The 20,167-nt window shown below is 44.9% G+C and overlaps 1 protein-coding gene across 11 annotated transcripts in view; it reads right to left on the reverse strand.

Moving 5' to 3' along the window:
• Positions 1-20,167, reverse strand: part of dachd (dachshund d) — a 138,556-nt gene that overhangs the window by 66,703 nt on the left and 51,686 nt on the right. For all 11 annotated transcript variants that reach the window (XM_047337255.1, XM_047337253.1, XM_035650970.2 and 8 more), the window contains exons 3-4: positions 11,351-11,466; positions 4,889-5,041 (exon numbers count right to left, since the gene is read on the reverse strand). In XM_047337255.1, coding sequence (XP_047193211.1) covers positions 4,889-5,041; positions 11,351-11,466 — 269 coding nt within the window. The remainder of the gene's footprint in view (positions 1-4,888; positions 5,042-11,350; positions 11,467-20,167) is intronic.

Here is a 20,167-nt window from a genome sequence, read left to right on the forward strand (position 1 = left end):
ATTGATCTCGGAAAATTAATGCTAACTGTCCCAGATTGCGTCGTCTTGATGTACCTTCTGGATGCGCAATGTACTCGGCTGGTATTGTTTGTAGAGTAAACAAGATGATTTGGGACTCGCTGTGCTTTAAAATGAATACATCGTGTGAATAATTAATGACGCCCCCCCCCTGTTAAAGCGTTGTTATCTGTGTGACCGCGGACGCAAAAGCGACCGATGATGAGAAAATATGGTTTTAACAAGTCAATAATGGTGAGTGCAACAAGACCGGCCTAATCAATGAGGCTGCAACGTTTGCAAACAAGGACTTGAATTATAACGCCAATAATTGATCGCCTCCATTCCCCTCCCCCCCTCCTTTGTGTGATGTCATTGTTTATTGATTGTTTCCTGCCAGTGAGGGATGATGGGAAGTTTCAGTTTGTTTCTTGCTATGACTTTTACTCGCCCCCTCCCTCTCCCCCACTCCCCTTCCCCTCTCCACCTTACCCTGCTTTCTCCGCCGCCCCTCCTTCCCTCTGTTTGAAAATTTGCAAGCTGTAGCACCAGCTTAACCAAAAAGGATTAAGTCCCATACCCAACTGAGAACACAGATAATGCTCAGTAATTGGTAAAAAATGAAGATGAATGGGACAGCTAGATAAGGACCAATTAGCTGCTGGGAGTGTACAGCTGTGGTCTCCTCACAGAGCACTCTCAGGGGCCAGGGCCCCCTCTCTCTCTCTCTCTCTCTCTCTCATGCAAGCAAGCAAGCAAGCAAGCAAGCACACACACACACACACACACACACACACACACACACACACACACACACACACACACACACACACACACACACACACACACACACACACACACACACACACACACACACACACACACACACACACACACACACACACACACACACACACACACACACACACACACACACACACACACACACAGGCACGCACGCACGTACGCATGCGAGCACGAGGGTGGAGCTTGCATGCAGAAATTAGCCTGATGACCCTGGGAAGAGAGACCGATGCCTCCTCATCATCTCACCCAGAGCCTCTCCCTCGCAACTCCCAGTCAGGCAACACTCCAGGTACCTGTCACCACCCGTCCAGCTTCGGCCTCGCATGTGGCTCCCTGCGCTCCCCGTTGGACGCGGGCGGCCTGGACCCAAGCCACAGATGTGAGACGAAGGGGCTCGCAGGCCTTTTTTTTTTTTTTGGAAACATGGTGCCGCAGGATGTAACGGCTCTGTCGTGGCGTTACAGGTTTAGGAAATATTGCAAATGGAGTCTGAATGTGTAGAGCCGCTGATCCTCCTTTTTTCGCTCTGAGACGTTGTTCGGTCTGCGTATCGTGGCATCATCTGGCCGATGACAACGGAATTCCCATATCTAATTACAAACAAGATTCCGGCTCCATTAGACGAGTGTGGCTGATGAGTCTGATGAGTGGCAGGGCAGCACCCAGTGGCCAAAGAGAGGCAGAGGGGGCGAGACGCAGGGAAGCAAGCGAGACGGTGCAAAAGAGGGACAAGGGTGAATGTTGCATTATCCTTTCTTCCCACTCCTTTTTTTCAGAGGGGTCGGAGAAACACTTTATTTTCCTTCGCTGCAGCTGAAAAAAGCAATTCCTTCTCTTGAAATTGGCAGGTGTTTGTTAGTGGGCAGCTGACAATATTTTCTTTCTCAGTAATGAAGGTTGTGGCTGGGGTCAGTGCACTGGGAGGGAATGGCGGGCTGTTTATCCCCCTCAAGGCCCCGCGCCACACGTGTTTTGCTTGGTCTGTGATCTGTAATTGTGGCATTTCCTGAGAGACGCGGCAACAATCCACATTGTGCTCTGAGACGACTCCGTCTGCCCAACTAGAGAGCGACAGGAAGAATCAAAGAAAGACACCCCCACACACACACACACACACCTCACACTCAGTCTTTCTCTTTTTAATGTTCTGTGTCACCACATCTTCCATCTTTTTTTTTTATCTCCCTCGTATACTCCTGTTTTCCTTCTCTCTCCCCCCTCACTCAGGATGTTTGGTTATTCTGGCTGAGGGTTGGACTGGCTGTTATTTTTATTCCGCGCCCCCCCCCCCCCCCTTATAATTAATAACATTGACGCAAACAGGAAGGTCTAATTGTGATGAATATTTAATGCGAGGGAGAGAAACATTAGCCCGTTCCGTCTACATCAACACAAAGACAGCGACTGGCAATCCAACTCTACAAACAGAACAGAGTGTCCTTCACCGGCTGTGTCTCCGCGGCGCTTTGATTTAAGCTCTTTGCAATACAAGATATTCCTTGAAATGAGGCACCTGTGTTTTAGCCCGGGGATGTTTTGTTTTTTTATGTAGTAGCTCTTTCCGATTACATGGATCTCTGTGGTATTGTCACAGGCATGTACATTATCACTTCAGTTCGAGTAAGCACGGTTCGGAAACATCATACGTGCGAATAAACACATCTGCCCGTGTGAGTCTTGGTTCGAGCTGGGGCGGTTATAAAAACTCGAGTCCATTTCCTCGGAGCAGCTGTGGTGTGAGTCTGTTTAAAAAGCAGCATGAAGTCATACCCCAGTCTGTGCTCCCGACGACGAGGCCACAGCCAAATACAGTCCTCTTCCCTCTGCCCACTCCAGTGCTATATCAGTCAAGTGATTTATAAGTTTAGGCCCGAGAGCTGGACATATTAGGCATTGTCAGTCCAAAATAGTTTGAGAAAACACGCCGGAGCGAGACACTGCTGGAATGTAATCATGCTTTTCTTTTAAGTCGACTCACTTTTCTTTTTTTTGGGCGAAAATTGCTAAATGCTTCCATTAAAAATAAACACGCCGGTGGAAGCCCCGGGGGCTGGATGAAGAGGACAGCGCAACTGCGAGCGGTGTTTCATGGCCCCGGCAGAGCAGAGCGGCCCATATTTCTCCGGCGTATTATCAGGATGACTCCTGGTGGCCACCCTGTCACAGGAGAGTGCTTGATATAAACAAGAGATTGCTGCGACAACCAGTAATCAATATTAGGATGGTTTCAGTACCAAACATCATTTGTCTCGGCGGCCATTCCTTTGACCAAACGAAGCATTAATTCAAATCATAAATCTGGGCTGATTTAAATCCCGGGGTGAGTGAGGGAGCGAGAGAGGGCCCCTGTCTTGACTGCCTGCCCCTAATGATTTATTTTCTACATTTCTGCAAGCGAGAGATTTGTCCATACTCACTGACAGGTCACCTTCAAACGCCAGTGGCAGACTGTTCATCACCATGCAGACGAGCATCTCATCGCTGCGAGTAAATATTAAAGGAAAAGAATCCAATTGATTGTGGATGGGGCCGAGAGGCGTCACTGCCATATATTTCACTCAGAGAGCTAATGCTGTGGCCCGTGCACCCGCACCTAGAGCTGCTCCCCCTTTGCCAGAATTATGATTCTACTGGGAGCCTGTGTGGCTGGCTGTGGGCTCAAGGTTACAATTTAAATTGTAAAAAGATAAAACAGATTCTTATTAGCTCCATTGCCATAGCCTTGCAGTCGGTGCTCACATTTATCTTTATTTCCGTGACCTCGTACGCTCATATTCTCTTTTTTACACACTCCATTCTCTCAGAGTGATGACCTCACACTTTATGCATTTTGCATTGTTAAATCGGCTTAGGAACACATCCTGTTTTCATCTCGCACGCCGTGAGCCCCCGCGGTGTCAAGTATTGCCGTTGAAATGTGTTCAGCAGTCGAGCCATTTATTACTGTAAGTGAATCAAAACCTCCATTTAGCAAGCAAAGCTACTGGGATTACATTTTGGTCTATAATTTGGAATGGGCTCATGAAGCCGCACCAACATACATTATCATTCTCTTTAATACACTAAGTGGTTCTGTGTGATATTGCGAAAAAAAAAATCCTTCTGCATTTTAGGGCTAATAATTAATTGAAATGGCACATAGTGAAAAGCCAATGCTCTCACAGCAATTCAATTAGACCATGTTAAAAGCTGATAGCTTTGGGAAACTGTGATCACAGTTTCACTTAGCTATTAACAAAAAACCAAAACTTTTCAACACAAAAATTACTACAAAAAAAACAAAAAAAAAAAAACAAAACAAAAAAAAACTACTACAGGAGGTTATGCAGTGGGTCGCAGAAGAAAACACTGTTTGTTGTATGACTGCTGAACCGATTATTAAGTTTACATACACATATATATATATATATATATGTGTACACATTCAGAAAAGTGACAGATTCAATTGTCACTGAATGGTTTGATTGGAATTTGAAAACAAGGGGGTCAGGTCTAAGTCAAAAGAAATATGCATGAGCACACATTTACTCCACAATAAAACAAGAGCACACATTTACTCCCTGAAAAAAACAGAAAAAGATAAAAAGGGACATTTGTGGGTCAATTCTTTTGATAGGTACTGTATCACTGCAGAAATTTGGAATGGACATAAACTCCATTTGGTTTTTGGGGGTATTTCAATTGTAGTGGTCCTAAGCCTGATTCACTGGAAATTCAGTCTTCTATAAAATACACATTTTTGGACCGGATTTACGATTTCCTGAAATGACAAAGCTGGGATAAACCAGTCAATTATAATGTGTACTTTGATACACAAACATGATGCCATTCTGCCCTTACAGCAGCTTGTCCGAACAAGAGTTGATGGATTGTTATGGTCATAACTTAGAAGTCGTAAGGCTCAATTGTCTGTCTGTCTGTCTGCCTAATACTGAAATAGTACATAGATGATTGTGTGGTAATGGAGTATATATTAGTTCTCTAGTACAGTATGTCAAAATAGTGATAAGTAAATCTGCCTGTGTATGTGTGTGTGTGTGTGTGTGTGTGCGTGTGCACGTGCGCGTGCGAAGGGCATCCTCACCGACGCTGGAGCTGAGGTCTCCGTTCTCTCCGTCGACCCCGTGGTGGTTGGCGTTGCTGTGGTAGCCGCTCATCGCCTCCAGCTTGATCTTCTTGACCTTCATGGCCTCTGCGATGGCTGCGTTGGCAGCTGCCGCCGCCGCCGCTGTCAGGCCTAGAGAGAGGGAGGCAGAGGAGGCGGAGGAGTCAGAGCGCTTACAGACCTGCAACACGTCTACTGGGGCTGAGCCACTGCCACCTGCAAAAACCTCTTAGACACCTGGCAAATAAAAAAACAACAATGGGGGGGGAGGGGGTTGAAACAATAAAACAATGAATAATTTTATAAACTGCGCAGAGTAAGCGCCTATGAGATCACGGCTTGTTTTTTTCATCTTCTGACAGGGGGTATCTTCACAGCGGGTTATCACGCCGATGGAATGAAACCCTGTGTGTGCGTGTGGAAACATGATTATTATGAATGTTTCACCAATTCCAGCATCCCCCGTCGCCGTATTGATAGATTTGTAACTTGATGGGAATAGATGCGGTCAAGATAATAGTGCATGACGCAAGCATTCTGTGTGTACAACTTATTATACACGGCATATATGTATATATAACAGCGGCGTGGTGGAACGGTGTTGCTTGACAGGCTCTCAGGCAGAGATTATTGAAACAGGAAGTGGGTGAGAGGTTCAACTTCAACAACGAAATGTTAAAAACTAAACTAAATTCTTAGCGGGTGTTTTTTTTCCAATGATGCCTTCAAATGCATTCATCAGATCAGATCACCTCTAATAAGAAATGTGAAGAATTCAAGTTCTTCACAGCTATATAGTGAAGTGCTTCATGATAACATGCGTCTTCTGAGAGTCAAGGCCCCGTGAAATGGAGAAGTCTAAACAACGAACAACGGGTTCAAGTATTTTATTCTTTAAAAACTTGTAAAGAGCCTTGAGTTTATTCAGTACTTAGAGGGCTGTGTGTGAAACTGAACTAAGGAGCAATGTGTGGAATTCAGTGTCATTCCATTAAATTCTTGAAAAACATTTTGGTTTTTTGAGGTAGGATATTAATAAGGATATTGGCAAAAAAAAAGACCTTTAAAAAAACATCATGAACAATTCTCAAAAACAGGAAAAAGTCATTTTTGTGCACTGACAGTTTTGTCATTTGTAATTTGTCACATTAACTAACATAAATGTTTTCACTGTCTCATAAAAAGCAATTATGATACATCTTTCATATTTATATATCACTTTCTATCAACAGGCCAAATCCTTTTGAGAATTTAAATGGATTCTTTTCAGGTTCAACCCTGTTTTTAAAAACATTTTTATACCTTGAGCAGACTAAACGACTATTGACATTACATTTTAAATAATCGTTCACATTTCCCCCATGTCATCCCTGAATGTACGCTGCAGTGGCAATATTTCACATGCTCTGTCCACCTCGATCAACATGGACCTCGCATGATTGATACAGTCAGTCTGAGATTATAGACATACATATGCCGAGCACACTGCAGAGATCATAAAGCATTGGTTTGTCATTGTGGTAGTTCCAGGGTTCTGGTGTATTGAACGTGACTGAAATCTTTATTCATGAGGCCGCTCTCAAGCAGCAGGGACAGACTGTGCTAAAGCTCCTAGGCCTGACGTGTCTCAGGAGAGTCCCACGACTCCTCTTGCCAATCCTAGCGACAAAATCAAAGATGCATGGAGGGGGGGGGGGGTTGTACCTATTAGTGGAATCACTCGTATCCACAATACAGTATACAGTATCAACCTGCCCCTTTTTTTACAGAGGCTGCCCATACTTGATATGCAGGTTTGCCTTTACGTTTGATGCGGAACAAGGCAACGTCCGCGTTTATCATCGCTAAGCTGTCACGTCTTCGTGATGGGACTCGAGAGCGGCTATTAGCCATGCAGTTGCGGGGAGAGACACAAGTACAAGGAGAGGTAGAAATCAAACATGTGGCTTTAATAGATACACGAGCGCACACGCACACACACACACACACACGCACAGAGACACACACACACAGAGACACGCACACACGAGCACTGACAAAACACGCACACACTAGAACATACCGGCCTGGGCAGCCCTCTCCTCTCATCCCCAGCTGATAGGCAGATGGCGAGAGTCACTCTGAGCCACTGACATGGAGGTGCATATAATTTAAAGCCTTGTTTGCATCTTAAAATACATCAGTACCATATTGACGTACAGTATACATCATGTCAACGAGGGGCCTCTCGTTTGCAATGGGCCCCGGCTTGCTGTTCCATATGCATAGGAAGAGGGAGGGGAGGGGGGATGGGGGGGAGGGGGGGCATTGCCTCGTAAGAAGGTGATACTTTTCCACATAATGAATGTGGCCTCTGCCCAGTCTGAAGGTCAGCCTTCATTTGTGTATAATGGGCAAGAGTCAACTGTTTTCCAAATGAGACGTATGCAGAACAGACTGCCGAGTAAATATTGAAATCACCTCTGGGCTGTTTGTGTGATAAATTCCCCTCCACAAATCAGGTGCCGCTCAAAGTGCCGCAGTGTTGCTCCCCCCCCGACGCTCTCTAACTTTGGCTGCGAGAGCTCTGTTGTTTATTGCACTGCAGCCTGTCTCCCCTCAGCATTTCATTCCCTTTTGTAAACTGGACCAAAGTGTAAAAAAAAATTTTTTTTTAAAAGGGAAACAGTTAAATCAAATATGCATTAAGTAATTACAACGTATTAACGCTGATTTGAATGATAGTGAAACAGATGAAATGATCACTTTTCCATTTTTTTCCCCATTTATCATCCTGCTGCATCCTCCACCCTGTGTTTGACTAGGCGACACTCACAGATTGAAATCTTTGTTCTGATAATTGTTCCATTTCGCCAGATCAATTGTCATATCCGCACAACGCGGCGCCTCAATACAGTGGACGTAATGAGGGAGCCTGGGAGACGTTGGCGGCGCCCAGCAACAAGTCTATTAGGCCACTAGAAGTCTAAACGTCAACTAGACCGAGCCCACTCAGCACTAATCTGCATTCATTACTATGCAAACAAAACAATCCGGCTTCGTATATATTTTCTTTTCAAAGTCACCTTTAGATTCGCACACTTTTCTCGCAGAGACGCACAAAGCACAAAGCAAACAGCGCATCGCAGCCGCACGTCGAGAGCCACGCCAGCCACAGAACAGGAAAGGGAACAACAAATAGAGAATAGAATGGCACTGTCACATGGGGAGGGGGGCACAAAACAGCAAATAACAGAGACAAGGTCTGATGGTAGCCCTTGGAGCAGCTGTCATATTAAATAATAATGAAGGATCTATTAATATGCAAAGGAAGCAGCAGCCGACTGGCTTAACGCTGTCATGCCTCTGCATATTGTCAGGATCTTCATCATTAATTAACATGCGAGCTGCCCCATACCTGCGCCAATGTCAGAACATTCTTACAACAAACAGCCCAATGCCCGTGCCCTCCGCAACTAACTCGTATAATTGAATTAAAATCAGATTAACTTTCACATCAGTACACAAAAGACTGACTTTTATGACTTTCTCTAGCAGCGGTTTGAAAAAAAACAAAAAAACAACAACAACAACACACAGAGCTTATCTGTTGTGTTTCTGTCTGGGTTTGGGACCGCACCATGGGCAACAATGAATACACACTTTATTTATCAGGCGAGCGGGGATAAGCGGGGGAAGAGACACTCCATGTCAATGAGCGTGGCCCCGCCCTCAATTTAATGCATGGACTGGTGGCGGCGCAGCGATGACAAACCGGGGTTGGGAGCGACGTGACTCTGAGGTACGCCGCGCCACTTGAACTGCGCCATCCACATCATGACAAATTTAGTATCAATTACGGGGCGCGCTAACCTTATGACAAGCGGCGGACTGATGGAGGAGGGGCGGAGGCACAAAGGAGTGACGCTAAATTACCTGGTGCACACTGGATCTATTTTAAAGCAGATTGAAGTGGCACCAGATTAGATGATCCGCTCTGGAAGCTGACGTGCTAATTGTACATTAAAAGGACATAAATATTACACTGTGTCTCCGCCTACTATAAAGCGGCAGGCACCGGTATCCACACTCCACACACACACACACACACACACACACACTTGTACAGCAAAGCAGAGGCATCTAGCATTAAGGAAATATTGTTTTCTATCAGTAAAGTACAGGATGCTCCCCGGTAAGGATGTAGGTGACATTCATTTCTCTAATGGTAAATGCAGTACTCTTGCGTTATTCAAAAGGTTGAAGCCATAGCCAGGACATAAATGAATTATATTGGAGCTGCTGCTTAAGTAGTGGCCAGAGTGTGAGTGGAGGCCCCCTCTCCACTTTAAAGGAGATGTCATCTCGGTGTGGTGTCAGTCCGCGGCAAATAATCCGATTTGAGGGCCAATCTGCCTGTAATGCATCAGCAACTGGAAAGGCTCCAGCCCCAGCCCAGCCCCCCCCCCCCAGGCACCAGCGCTGTCATGACACTCGCACATGCACACGTGTTCTTTCGCACACACGTGTGAGGGTATTTCCTTAAATGGAAACCTAAGCATATTAAGATGTCCTCCTCTAAATGGAAACCGGTGTCAAGGGCAAAGTTACATATGTTAACAATGTGTTTCACAAAGGGCTCCTCCGGTCCCGTAAGGAGTGCGTGAGGAAGACGGCGTCCGCACGCTGCGGTTGAATATCGTCGTCGTTTTTTTGATCTGATTAGTTGTCCAATGTCCTATTTTTAATATTTTAAAAAAATGAAATAAAACAGGGTTTTGAGTCTGTACGATGAGATAGTCCTGAGTGATAAGTTGCTGCGGGGAGAAGCACCGCCATCATTGTACAATTGCAGGAGACAATGGACATTCTTAACTGTGCGGTGTATCGGTGAAGCCTAAGAAAAAGAAGGAAAAAAAGCCAATGGCGCATGTTCCAGCCCGATGTGCGCCGACGCTAACTCATCTGAGAAATGAACTAATTTGACATGACATGATAGTGTAACAATCCAAGACAGTTTCCCAGCATTCGCTTTTTTTTTAATCATCCATCAGTACATTTGGACATGACAGGGAGATCAATTAGTTGCCCGCTTAAATGCCAACTCCTGTGTGGTCATTTACACTTAATTATCAATCCGTCAAAATCGGTAACTTCCTTGACGTTTAATGCTTAATGCCATCATCAAAACAATAAATGGTTTTTAATTATAACGCAGGAATTGATTGATAAGTTCCGTCTCTCTGCGCAGTCAGGGGGCTCGAGGCGGTTACGAGAGGACCAAAAAACCTCAATTACTTTATCTCTGCCCCCTGAATACCCTGACTAAATGTCAAGATCATAGAATCCCTCTGGGCTTTAAAGGGGGATGATATCAAAAGGCCTTTTTTTTTTCTCTTTTCTTTCTGTTGCTTTATGTTCCACTAAATAACACGGGGTCTATCTCAACTTTGTCCTCCTCTGTGTTCACTTTCGGCCTTTAAGTTCGCCTCCCGTGCTACGCCGCAGATAGCCGGTGACCTCACCCTATTCCCCCGGAGTTCAAAGCAGTGGCCTGTGAACTTCCAGGGTGGACCGACCCGGGATTTATATTACATTTTCAAACGCCGCACCTTACCGACGCCGCGTTGCCAAAGAAAATAAAAGATAGAAAGGAAGAAAGAAAAAAAACAAGACTAATCCCAACAGATTTTTACAAATCACCAGTCACCATGGAAAACCAACATTTTAATAGTTTAATGGTTGAATCCAATGTGTACTGTACACCCAGCGTGCATCCAAAGAGCTCCTTCTGACAGTATAATATCATTTAATACATATCGAAAAAGGAGAGCAAAATATGCAAATGAGAGCACTTACAGCCACCGACATCAAAGCAGTCACAATGAAGCCCGCCACAAATAGAACAAAAGCATTAGTCGCAATAAGACTTGGCCCGGGGGTATGTTGGGGCACAAATGGTTGTTGTTGATTCTTGTGGCGATAAGCCTGCTTTAACATCACCACTGCCTATGTACATATACCAGTGGAGTGGATTTAATCGCACTAATTAGAATGCACTTAAGGCGAAATGCAACATCTACTGGAATAATCTGAGAGAAAAGATCTCCACTTCAATTTATTCTCCCCCACCGTCCCCCGTCCCCCGATTTGGTTTCCGGGCGTTGAGCAGAGGATCTGTTTTTGGTAAACGAGTGAGCTGCTGGTGTCTGGTGGTTGGGTGCATGTGTCACTTTGGACTGGCTGCCATTTCGAGGATAAGCTGCGGGGTGGCCACTCATAGGGAGGTTGTGTGTGTGTGTGTGTGTGTGTGTGTGTGTGTGTGTGTGTGTGTGTGTGTGTGTGTGAGAGAAAGAGACACAGTAAGAAAGAAGGAGATAGCAGAAACCCGGACAGGGTGAATCAGAGCCTTAGCAACAGCGACAGAGCGCCACAGACCGAGACCGAGACCGAAACCGTTACCTGTGGGTGGCATCATGCCAGGGGACATGAGGCCGGGGACCGAGTGGGGCATGATGTGGGGGTTCTCTGGCGATGTCACACTCTGGGTCCTCTTCGGAGGCCGGCCGGGTCTGGAGCTAAGGAAGAAGGAGGAGGAGAATGCCGGGTGAGAGACGCGGAGGAGACTGGCAGGGGGGGGAGGAGGGGGTTTGTGTGGGTGTTGGCGGTGGCAGGAGGAGGGGGTGGGGGGGGGGGGGGGGGGGGGGGGGGGTGTTAACATTTGGAGCACTCCAGAATGCAATTCCATTCCAAAGAGCTAACATGTACTGTAAATAAATTTCTTTTCAAGGACAGTTGCTTTCTGCAGCTCAACATAATAGACTTCCACAACTAATTAGATTACACGGTGAATTCATTTCCTTTATTGAAGATCAACCACTTTTTCGATGCATAATTCATAACCTGTACCTCGTTACCTGTTCCCCCGTATTAATATCCCCACACTATTTGAATTGCCTCGTTTGCATATGCTAAAATCCAGAGCGCGGCCCCTCGGCCTGGAAATTACATGTTAACTTGTTATAATTATTGCAGTCAGGCCACTATTGATTTATGAGACTTTTAAAAACCAAATATGTGTAGTTCTGGTAATGAATGATATTTTAAGGTTCTTCAGGAAATTAAAAGGCAATGGCTGCCTTAGGAAATGTTCTGCTTGCTTGATTTAATGCGCGCCTTAGCTGGAAGGTGGGGTGACAGAGTGATTCAGACCAGTTGGACGGTTCTGATGGGGGAGTTTTATTACACCAAACGAGGGGCACAGATCCAGCCGTGATAAATGACCGTGCCACCTCACTGTGGAGGAGAGAAGGGGGCCTCCGAAGCAGATACACCCCTGACTCTCCACACATCTTACTCATTCACTTATTAATACAGCTTCGAGTTGCAATCAATACCTACTTTGCTGGCTTATAGTTACAAAACGGAAAAAAAAAGCCCACAGGGTGAAAAAAAATAAATAAGAAGACAAAGAAAATGCAATGAGCATATAATGAGGGGGCCAAGATCCTATGGAGGTACATTCTTTATGAACAAGGAGCTGGGTGTCTGGGCTGAAGATGAATTATGGCGACTTGACACAGGTGACATATTGGCTTCATACATTATTTCTCGTACAATATAGTCCATTTCAAGCTTAACCAGGACACTAAGTTCCCTCTCCGATACGAACTTCCAGCGTGGCGCAAAAAGTTCAATCCATCTTTAAAAACACCAAAGGGTTTTCCAGCCGCGGTGTTTTTACGGGAGGAAACGTGAACAAATACGAGGTCTGTTTTACAAATCAATCACCGGGAAATCAAACCGGGGGGGGAGATATTTGTTGAGCTGCTTTTCTCCCACTGAGAGGTTTGCTCTCAAGTTACTTATTATTCTGTTAAGGCTTGAAGGGGGTGCGCTAACATCATCGTGCAATAATGTCACTGTCAAGTTTCTTATTAGGTGAATTTCTTTCTCTTTTTTAAAAAAAAAAAAAATCTCGGGGCAAATTCTCACCATAAAAATATCTGTCAGTCAATGATTTAACCCATGACACTTTGAGTGGTCCCTTACAATGGTGAAAGAGAATTTAATCACTGATAACATTTCTTTTGCACGTTCTCAGTGTATGTAGGTCAAATTGGTGCAATCATTTGTAACATGATCACCGTCTTATATTTTACAAGCCGCTCACATCCAATAAATATTTACAGTTTAATTAATTGTAATCTACTGATGAGCTGTTTTTTGTTTGTTTTGTTTTTAAGATAATTGCTCATTCTGGATTTTGTCACCCAGTACAGTACAGGAGGCTGCTTGTGTTACAGTACATTTCACCACCATTTCCCAGAGGCGGCATCCGCAGGGCGACGCGGTGTCTTTAGTCGAGATACCTCGCAGCCTTTAGTGGTTTGAATTTATTCAGCCGTGTCTGGTGAGGTTTATTTACCTCAGTTCTGCTAATAGAGTGCAGCCGCTCTCTCCGTCTCAATGTGCTGACTCCCTCGTACGGCCGCTCTGGAGGGTTTCAGGACTAAAAGCAAACCTTCACTCAGCCGCGGCCCCTTCGGATGGGGAAAACACACAAGTGATAGGAAGAAGTGGCGACGAGACGGCAGGCGAAGGGGAGGGCACAGAGCGAGGAAGAGAGGAGGGGGAGTGAGTGGCAAAGAGAGAAACGAGTGCCCCCTGCTCAACCCACAAACGTCTGGAAATGTAATTCCTATTTCTATAGAAGTGCCTCTTTGATCTTATGAGGGGGAGAGATCGCAGACAGTTTTGCTGTCATCACTTTCACTTGTACTCTGGCTGAATTATTTATGAAAGACCTCAATAGAGGGTGTGTGATGGGTAAGAAAAAAAAAGGAAGAAGGCTTTTTACCAACAATGCTAAAAGCAAAAAAAAGGGCCCTGAAATGGACCAACAAAAAAAAAAAGAAAAGAAAAAAGTGTCACATCAACCGCAGATCGTGTCAAGGGATGTGAACCCAGGTACAAAGGGCCTCAGTCGAGTTAAGGTTGAGTTCAGATGGGCTGCGAGGGAATCTCTCTCTCTCTCTCTCTCCCTCCCTCGTGTTCGGGAGGGATCGCATTTCAGCTGCTCTCTGCACACAAATAACGCTGGCCGGCCATGAAAACAATACACCGACTGGAAGAAGAAGAAAAAAAAAAGAAGAAGAAATGCTTTGAACTGAGGAACCTCGGAGCAACAGGAAAGCCTCTCAGAAATGAATGGCATTTCGTCTTGTATTCACAGAAGATGGCGTACACTTTATCACGGAGGGAGTGGAGTGGTTATCACCCACCCCCCCCCCCATCCAGGTTCGGCATCATGCTCCTCAACAATGCGTTCTTTAGTTCCCCACCGCAGCTGAGGCGCGATGTTAACATCCAAACAGATCTGCGCTGGTCAGGAGGAATCCAGGCTAATAAGCTCTGTCCAGAGGAGGAACTCAACCTGGCCTCAAACAAAAGAGCCGGGCTATTTATCAAGCGGCAGATGCTGATTCCCTAAATAGCCCTGGCACAGAAACTGCTCCAAACTAGGCCATTATTGCAGGAGGGGGGGAAAGAAAAAAAAAAAGCAAGCAACAACTGGATTTATGATTGGAATTCCTGGTGCTTTTCGATTCTTATCCGGAGTTTGTTTTTGCTTAATTTCCTCCCCTTATTTTCATTTTCTCCTCTCTGCTTTAAAGAGTAAGACGCTCCGGGTTTTTGGAATCGGACTTATTTGGACAGTGTTATTCCTGCATCGGAGGTCAATCATGAAAGAATCTTATTGCCCCCTTTTGCTTTATTTATATTTGTGCTAAAGATATTCGGGGGCCCCTGATATCTCTGGCTTCAATTAAGGAAACAAAATAGGCCCCACCAGCTTTGGGCCGGGGCCGAAAATATGTTACGCATCTATTCTCTTTTTCTTGTTTTGCTGCCATGGTGAAAAGAAAATAGTGGTGAACTTTCCCTGAACCAGACTTCCTTTAATGGGCCGGGCCCCGCGTGTTGACCCAGCAGAGTCGGCTGGAACCCGATACTATCCAACACACTGCGCCACACAGGCAATCAGATTACACGGGGCCCAACAATACACTACAGACACGGGTCCAGTTTCAGCGCTACAACGCAATAAAAGCCCAATAATTTAATTCACGTTCTCACCCGCCGTTTACAGGAAGCCAACACGAAGTGATCGGCATTAGAGGTGTAACATCGCGCGAGGTATCAGGGACGGTTTCAGATCTCCCTGCAAAAAATGAAAATTCCGACATCTCACTATCACACTCTTTTCTGCCGACGGAAGCGGCGACTGCAGATCTTATTACCCAGAACGACGTTAATGCAGTGATTATGATCTGTTATAAATCAATTGGAACCACAAACGCAATGTTTAGCCCAAGTGAGCGCACTCCCCTCAGTGGATTCAGTTACACAGGGAACTCATCCGCTCCTCCCATCTTCGGGTATCTTTAGGAATTCAACCCCCGATTGTATCAACAGCGATTCCAGTTTGCAGAAAGGAAGGGGGGGGGGGGGAGAAAGGGAGCATAATAGTATTTCCTGCTGGTTGCGATTGAGCCATTAACCTTTTATCTCGGGCTTTTGTTTGACGTTTCTAAAAGGTAAGGATGAAGATATTTATTCCATTTCCGCCCAGTCGGCCAAAACAAGCGAGTGAATCATTCCGTCTGGGGCTTCTGTAAACAAAGGGCCTCTCCAGGTCTCTGCCAATCAGGCCTTATAAAATATTAACCCAATGTCATTGCCCTTTTAAAATCTCTCACCTAGAATTCCCTAATTGTTCCTTTTCTTTATCTCTCCACTGCAGAGAGTAAATAAATTAACAAAATAGCTTTTATCGCCCTGAGTAACCTTTTAACTGGAGGATTATCTGGGGTTTATTTTTCATTTCTCTCACAGCGATAGCGGAGCATGCCCCATTGATTGGTTTGCCGGGGTGGTGACCAGCCATGAAAACAAGGTCTTATTGATAAAACAAAGCAGCTCCTTACCTTCTAAGTGCCGGGTCAGGCAGAAATTCAGAGGCCTCAGACCATCGGCGGCGGCTGAGTGAATATTTAGTGAGTTTTTAGGATTCACACCCCCCCCTCCCCTTTTTTAATTTGGTTTAATCAAACTGTCTAACAACATGCACACAAATCCCCCTGTGAGGTTAACTACGTCTGTTGCGAGTTGAGGATAACATATAGTGTATTCCTCCTCATTTTCCAAATCCCCACGGATGTGATAACAGCATCGGTTGAGAGGGAAACGATTAAACGTTTAACTTTCTAGAACATTCTACAAATTGGTTATTGTAGAGAAACAAGCGCCTCCGCTTTGTTTTCTTCGCCTTGAGGAAAAAAGACACATAAGGACGACTGACATGCGCGATATATAGTGACAAGGAACAAATACGGATTCGTCGGCGACGGCACACATGTATAATTAATCGCGGGCTGATTCGAATGTGATCACGGCTCCCCGGCTGCCTTCTTGATCAGCTGCCTACGAGGGGACAATGATGAACAACAGAAGGATCACAAATCACTGTCCCCGCAAACTAACAGATGAGGAAGCGAGAAGTATTTATTAGCTTTCCCTTTGAAAGAAGCATTGCACAATATTTAACACCAAGACATGAATCAAATGTCAATAAGGGATTAATCAGGGAGGTAATCTTTGATGGAAAATGCCGCATATTCTCTTGATCCAGCTTCTTAAGTGTGAGTGTTTACCGCTTTCCTTTTTCTATGTTGTGTCTTTGACACTGAATATCTTTGGTCGCATAAAAAAAACGACATCTGGAGATGTCACATTGGGGTTTACGACATTAATAAAATACACATCGGGTGGGTTTCTTTCACCTTTTGCTGACATTTTCATGGCCCAAATATTTGATAAAAATTAAAATAAATAAATTCGCCGCTGACCTTGACAGTCTATTGGTCGTGATGATCGCGATCTCAGAGTCGCGGCGTTATACATGGGAATGACTATTCACTCATCCGTCTTGTTCACGCGTGTCCATCCATCCATCCATCCATCCATCCATCCATCCATCCATCCATCCATCCATCCATCCATCCATCCTCGTCACGTATCTGCATTTGCATTGAACCTATTCTTGGATTATCTCAATCAGCTTCCCCCCTTGCACCTGTCAAACGCCGCCTCGCACAGGTAGCCCTATCGCACTTATCTGATCTAGATGGCTGGATTAGAGCGAGGTTGTGAGTGCACGGAAGGGAGGGGGGACAACATACACACACACTAATTTATTAGGGGTAGGAACAGCTGCATCCGCCTGCAAACTGTGAACCTTTGTTACGGAACAATATATCACAGATCAAATGGTGTGAAATCAAAGCCGGGAGAGAGAGAGCGAGAGAGAGAGAGTTAGCATCAATCCCACTGAAAGCCCTTTTAGAGTGCTGTCTGTGCTCTGATCCCTGCGTGTGGACTAACGTGCAGGGGCTGAGATCAGTGTAGCCGGGAGAGCGGGTGCCTTCCTGGTGTTTTCGTCTGGGCTCAGGCCTGATTAGAAGCACCGAGGACCGTCACAGCGTCTGATGCCAACTGAGGAACTTGGAGCCAGTCCCACTCGTTCCACGCCGCCCCCCCCCTCCCAAAGCCTGTGTCATCAAACCGCAGCCACAGTCTTTAAGGTAAAACCACTGTTACAGTAGCTCCAAGGAGCTTACTACTTGTAATCACATTCTATTAGAGCCATTTGAAGCCTCTCAGCTGTGAAATGGAAATCTACAGAAGATCTAAAAACACGATAAAATTGCTGATTATTCCCATGCATCATTAATGTTAAAAGCTGATTTCATAATTGTACGTCGCGTAGCTGCAGCGTCGGAAGATTGTCGAGTATCACATCAACGGACGCCGATAATGAGTAAGCAGACTTTCTACATCGCGGGGACTGATGAGGAAAAGCCTAATTGGTTGACTTTTCCATGCCTAATGGATGATTCTCTTAATTAAAAAGATACTGTACCAAATGTGAGGAATCAGATAGCGCTTAAAGTAAATGCAGTTAATCAAATGTATGAGAAGGAGCAGTTCCAGGAAAGCCTAAATGAGATCGCTTAGATATGATTTTGCTCCAATATTTATTAATTGCGAGTGCCTTTGGTTAGCAAAACAGAACAGGTCTTATCTGGAAGCGGCGAGGAAATTTCATCTAACCACTCTCACTGATCTCTCCCTCTTTTTTCCTTTTTTTTCATGAACTGCGATGCATATGAAACAAGTCTTCAAAACAAGGCTTTAAAAACTTACCCAGTCAGGGTGCCTTTGAGGATATTTAATTAAAATCTAATCCTGCATTCATTAAGGCTCACATAAATTAAGCTGTCATTCATAAGATTTATGGATTCTCATTTGCATATTGCATACAATTCATCAATTACTCAAGTATGAAAGGAGCGCATTTCCCTTGGAGCTGCCTGCTAGCCTGCCAACATTTGAAATGAGAGAAAGAGCACGACTGTCAGGCATTCACTGCAAACTTTTCCCCACAATGTCTGCGCGCTGATTAATCTCATTTTCGAGGCATCCCTTACAAGATTGTACACAGTCCAGCTGCACTTTTCAATTATTTCTCCTGTCCTCTCTGCTAACTTCCGAAAGGCAGGACGGGCTAAATGTGGACTGGGGGCTACTTTAGTCTTTATGCATGTAACATGTCTTCTTTTTTTTCTTTTTTGCCAGGATAATCATAAATTAGAGAGAGGGTTTTTTTTTTTTAAGTGATCCTAATGGAAAGGAAATGTAGTAATTTTATTGCAAATCCCATCAGGCAAATATTCTGCATGCCATAATAGCACATTTCCTGTCACATTTAGAGAGGAATACATCCAGCAGGCATGCTGACAGGGGGGGGGAGGGGAGGGTGGACGGATGAGAGAGGGAGAGACAGAGGCAGAGAGAAAACAAAAAGCGATGTGGAGAATCATCTAAACACATAAAAAGAAAAAAGAAAAAAGAAAGCACCCTCCCCTTCTGGACGCGAGGCTATGGGAAACACAGTATGGAGTAAGTGCTTAAACCGAGCGGAGCGTGAACGCATCGAAGATAAAAGGTCAGGCGAAAAACAAACAGACCACTCGTCAGGACGAATGGAATTAATTGACTCATTAATATGCATGGCTAATAAAGCTCAAAATCCTTAAAACAAAAATCATTGTCAACCATTCCCCCCCTTTTAATGGCTCTTATTTTCAGCTTGAGAAGAGCCGGTCTACAGGGTGTATCAATCTTAGCGAGGGGTGGAGTTCCTCCGCCAAACAGACTTGGGGTAACCTCGGTGTTGTATGCTCATGTCCTCCCCAGCAGACAAAGGCAGAGTTGTTCTGGTGGAGGGATTAATTGAGAATTAATCCCGGTTTCTGGCAGTGGAACAGACCGGCAGTTAGAAGTGAAAGTCATCCTGAAGGGTAGTTAATTGGTTCCCCATAGCAAAAGCTTTGGAGAACAGAAATCAAGCCGCATTTTCATTAATCCTCCCCATTGTTTTGCGAAATTGTTGTGGAGAGTGACTTCAGATGGAGTCAATAGTTAAGGCTTTTAATTTGCTTTTAATTCCGCCAGTGGGGTGACAATTAACAAACCCCAAAGAACAATAGCTGTGAAAATGATGCGTTCGATTGACTCCAAATGACTCTGAAATCAAAAACCGATAAGCAATTAATATACTGTACTCTACAAATGGTAAGTACCTCCAACGTGCTTTATGCGCTCCATCTCTCTCTCGCTCCATACATCACTCTCTGGCCACTAAAGCTTTTGAACTTTGGGAATAGCACCAGCGGATTGTCGGATGTGATTAATTCCAGGGTCTAAATGGACACAACAGACAGAAAGGGGGGTGATGTAATCATAACACGAGGAGACACGGTGACTAACAGCCGAGATGGAGGAGGAAGAGGGGGCAGAGGAAAAGAGAGAGAGAGAGAGAGAGAGAGAGAGAGGTTAAGGGAAGAGAGATGGAGAAAAAGATGCAGACGGAGAGAGAGAGAGACTCACAAACACACTCCAAGTTCAAGCTAAACAGGAAGACCGTGGTGATTAGCATTAATTGCACTGAGGATTGGAATCCTGTGTGAAACATTAAACAAAAATTATCTTGTGTTTATTCGCTTTTTTCCCCCCCCATTTCTCTGTTTTTTTTCCCTCTCCCCTAAATAATTAATGAAGAGTAAATACTTGGAGGAGTCCAAAAAAAATGATCCAGGGAGGAAAAGAAATGTTTACACAATCAGAAGAAGAAAAAAAAAAAAGAAGTTCCAG

This window comes from Scophthalmus maximus, chromosome 14 (assembly GCF_022379125.1).
Source record: "Scophthalmus maximus strain ysfricsl-2021 chromosome 14, ASM2237912v1, whole genome shotgun sequence".
NCBI classification, from domain to species: Eukaryota; Metazoa; Chordata; class Actinopteri; order Pleuronectiformes; family Scophthalmidae; genus Scophthalmus; species Scophthalmus maximus.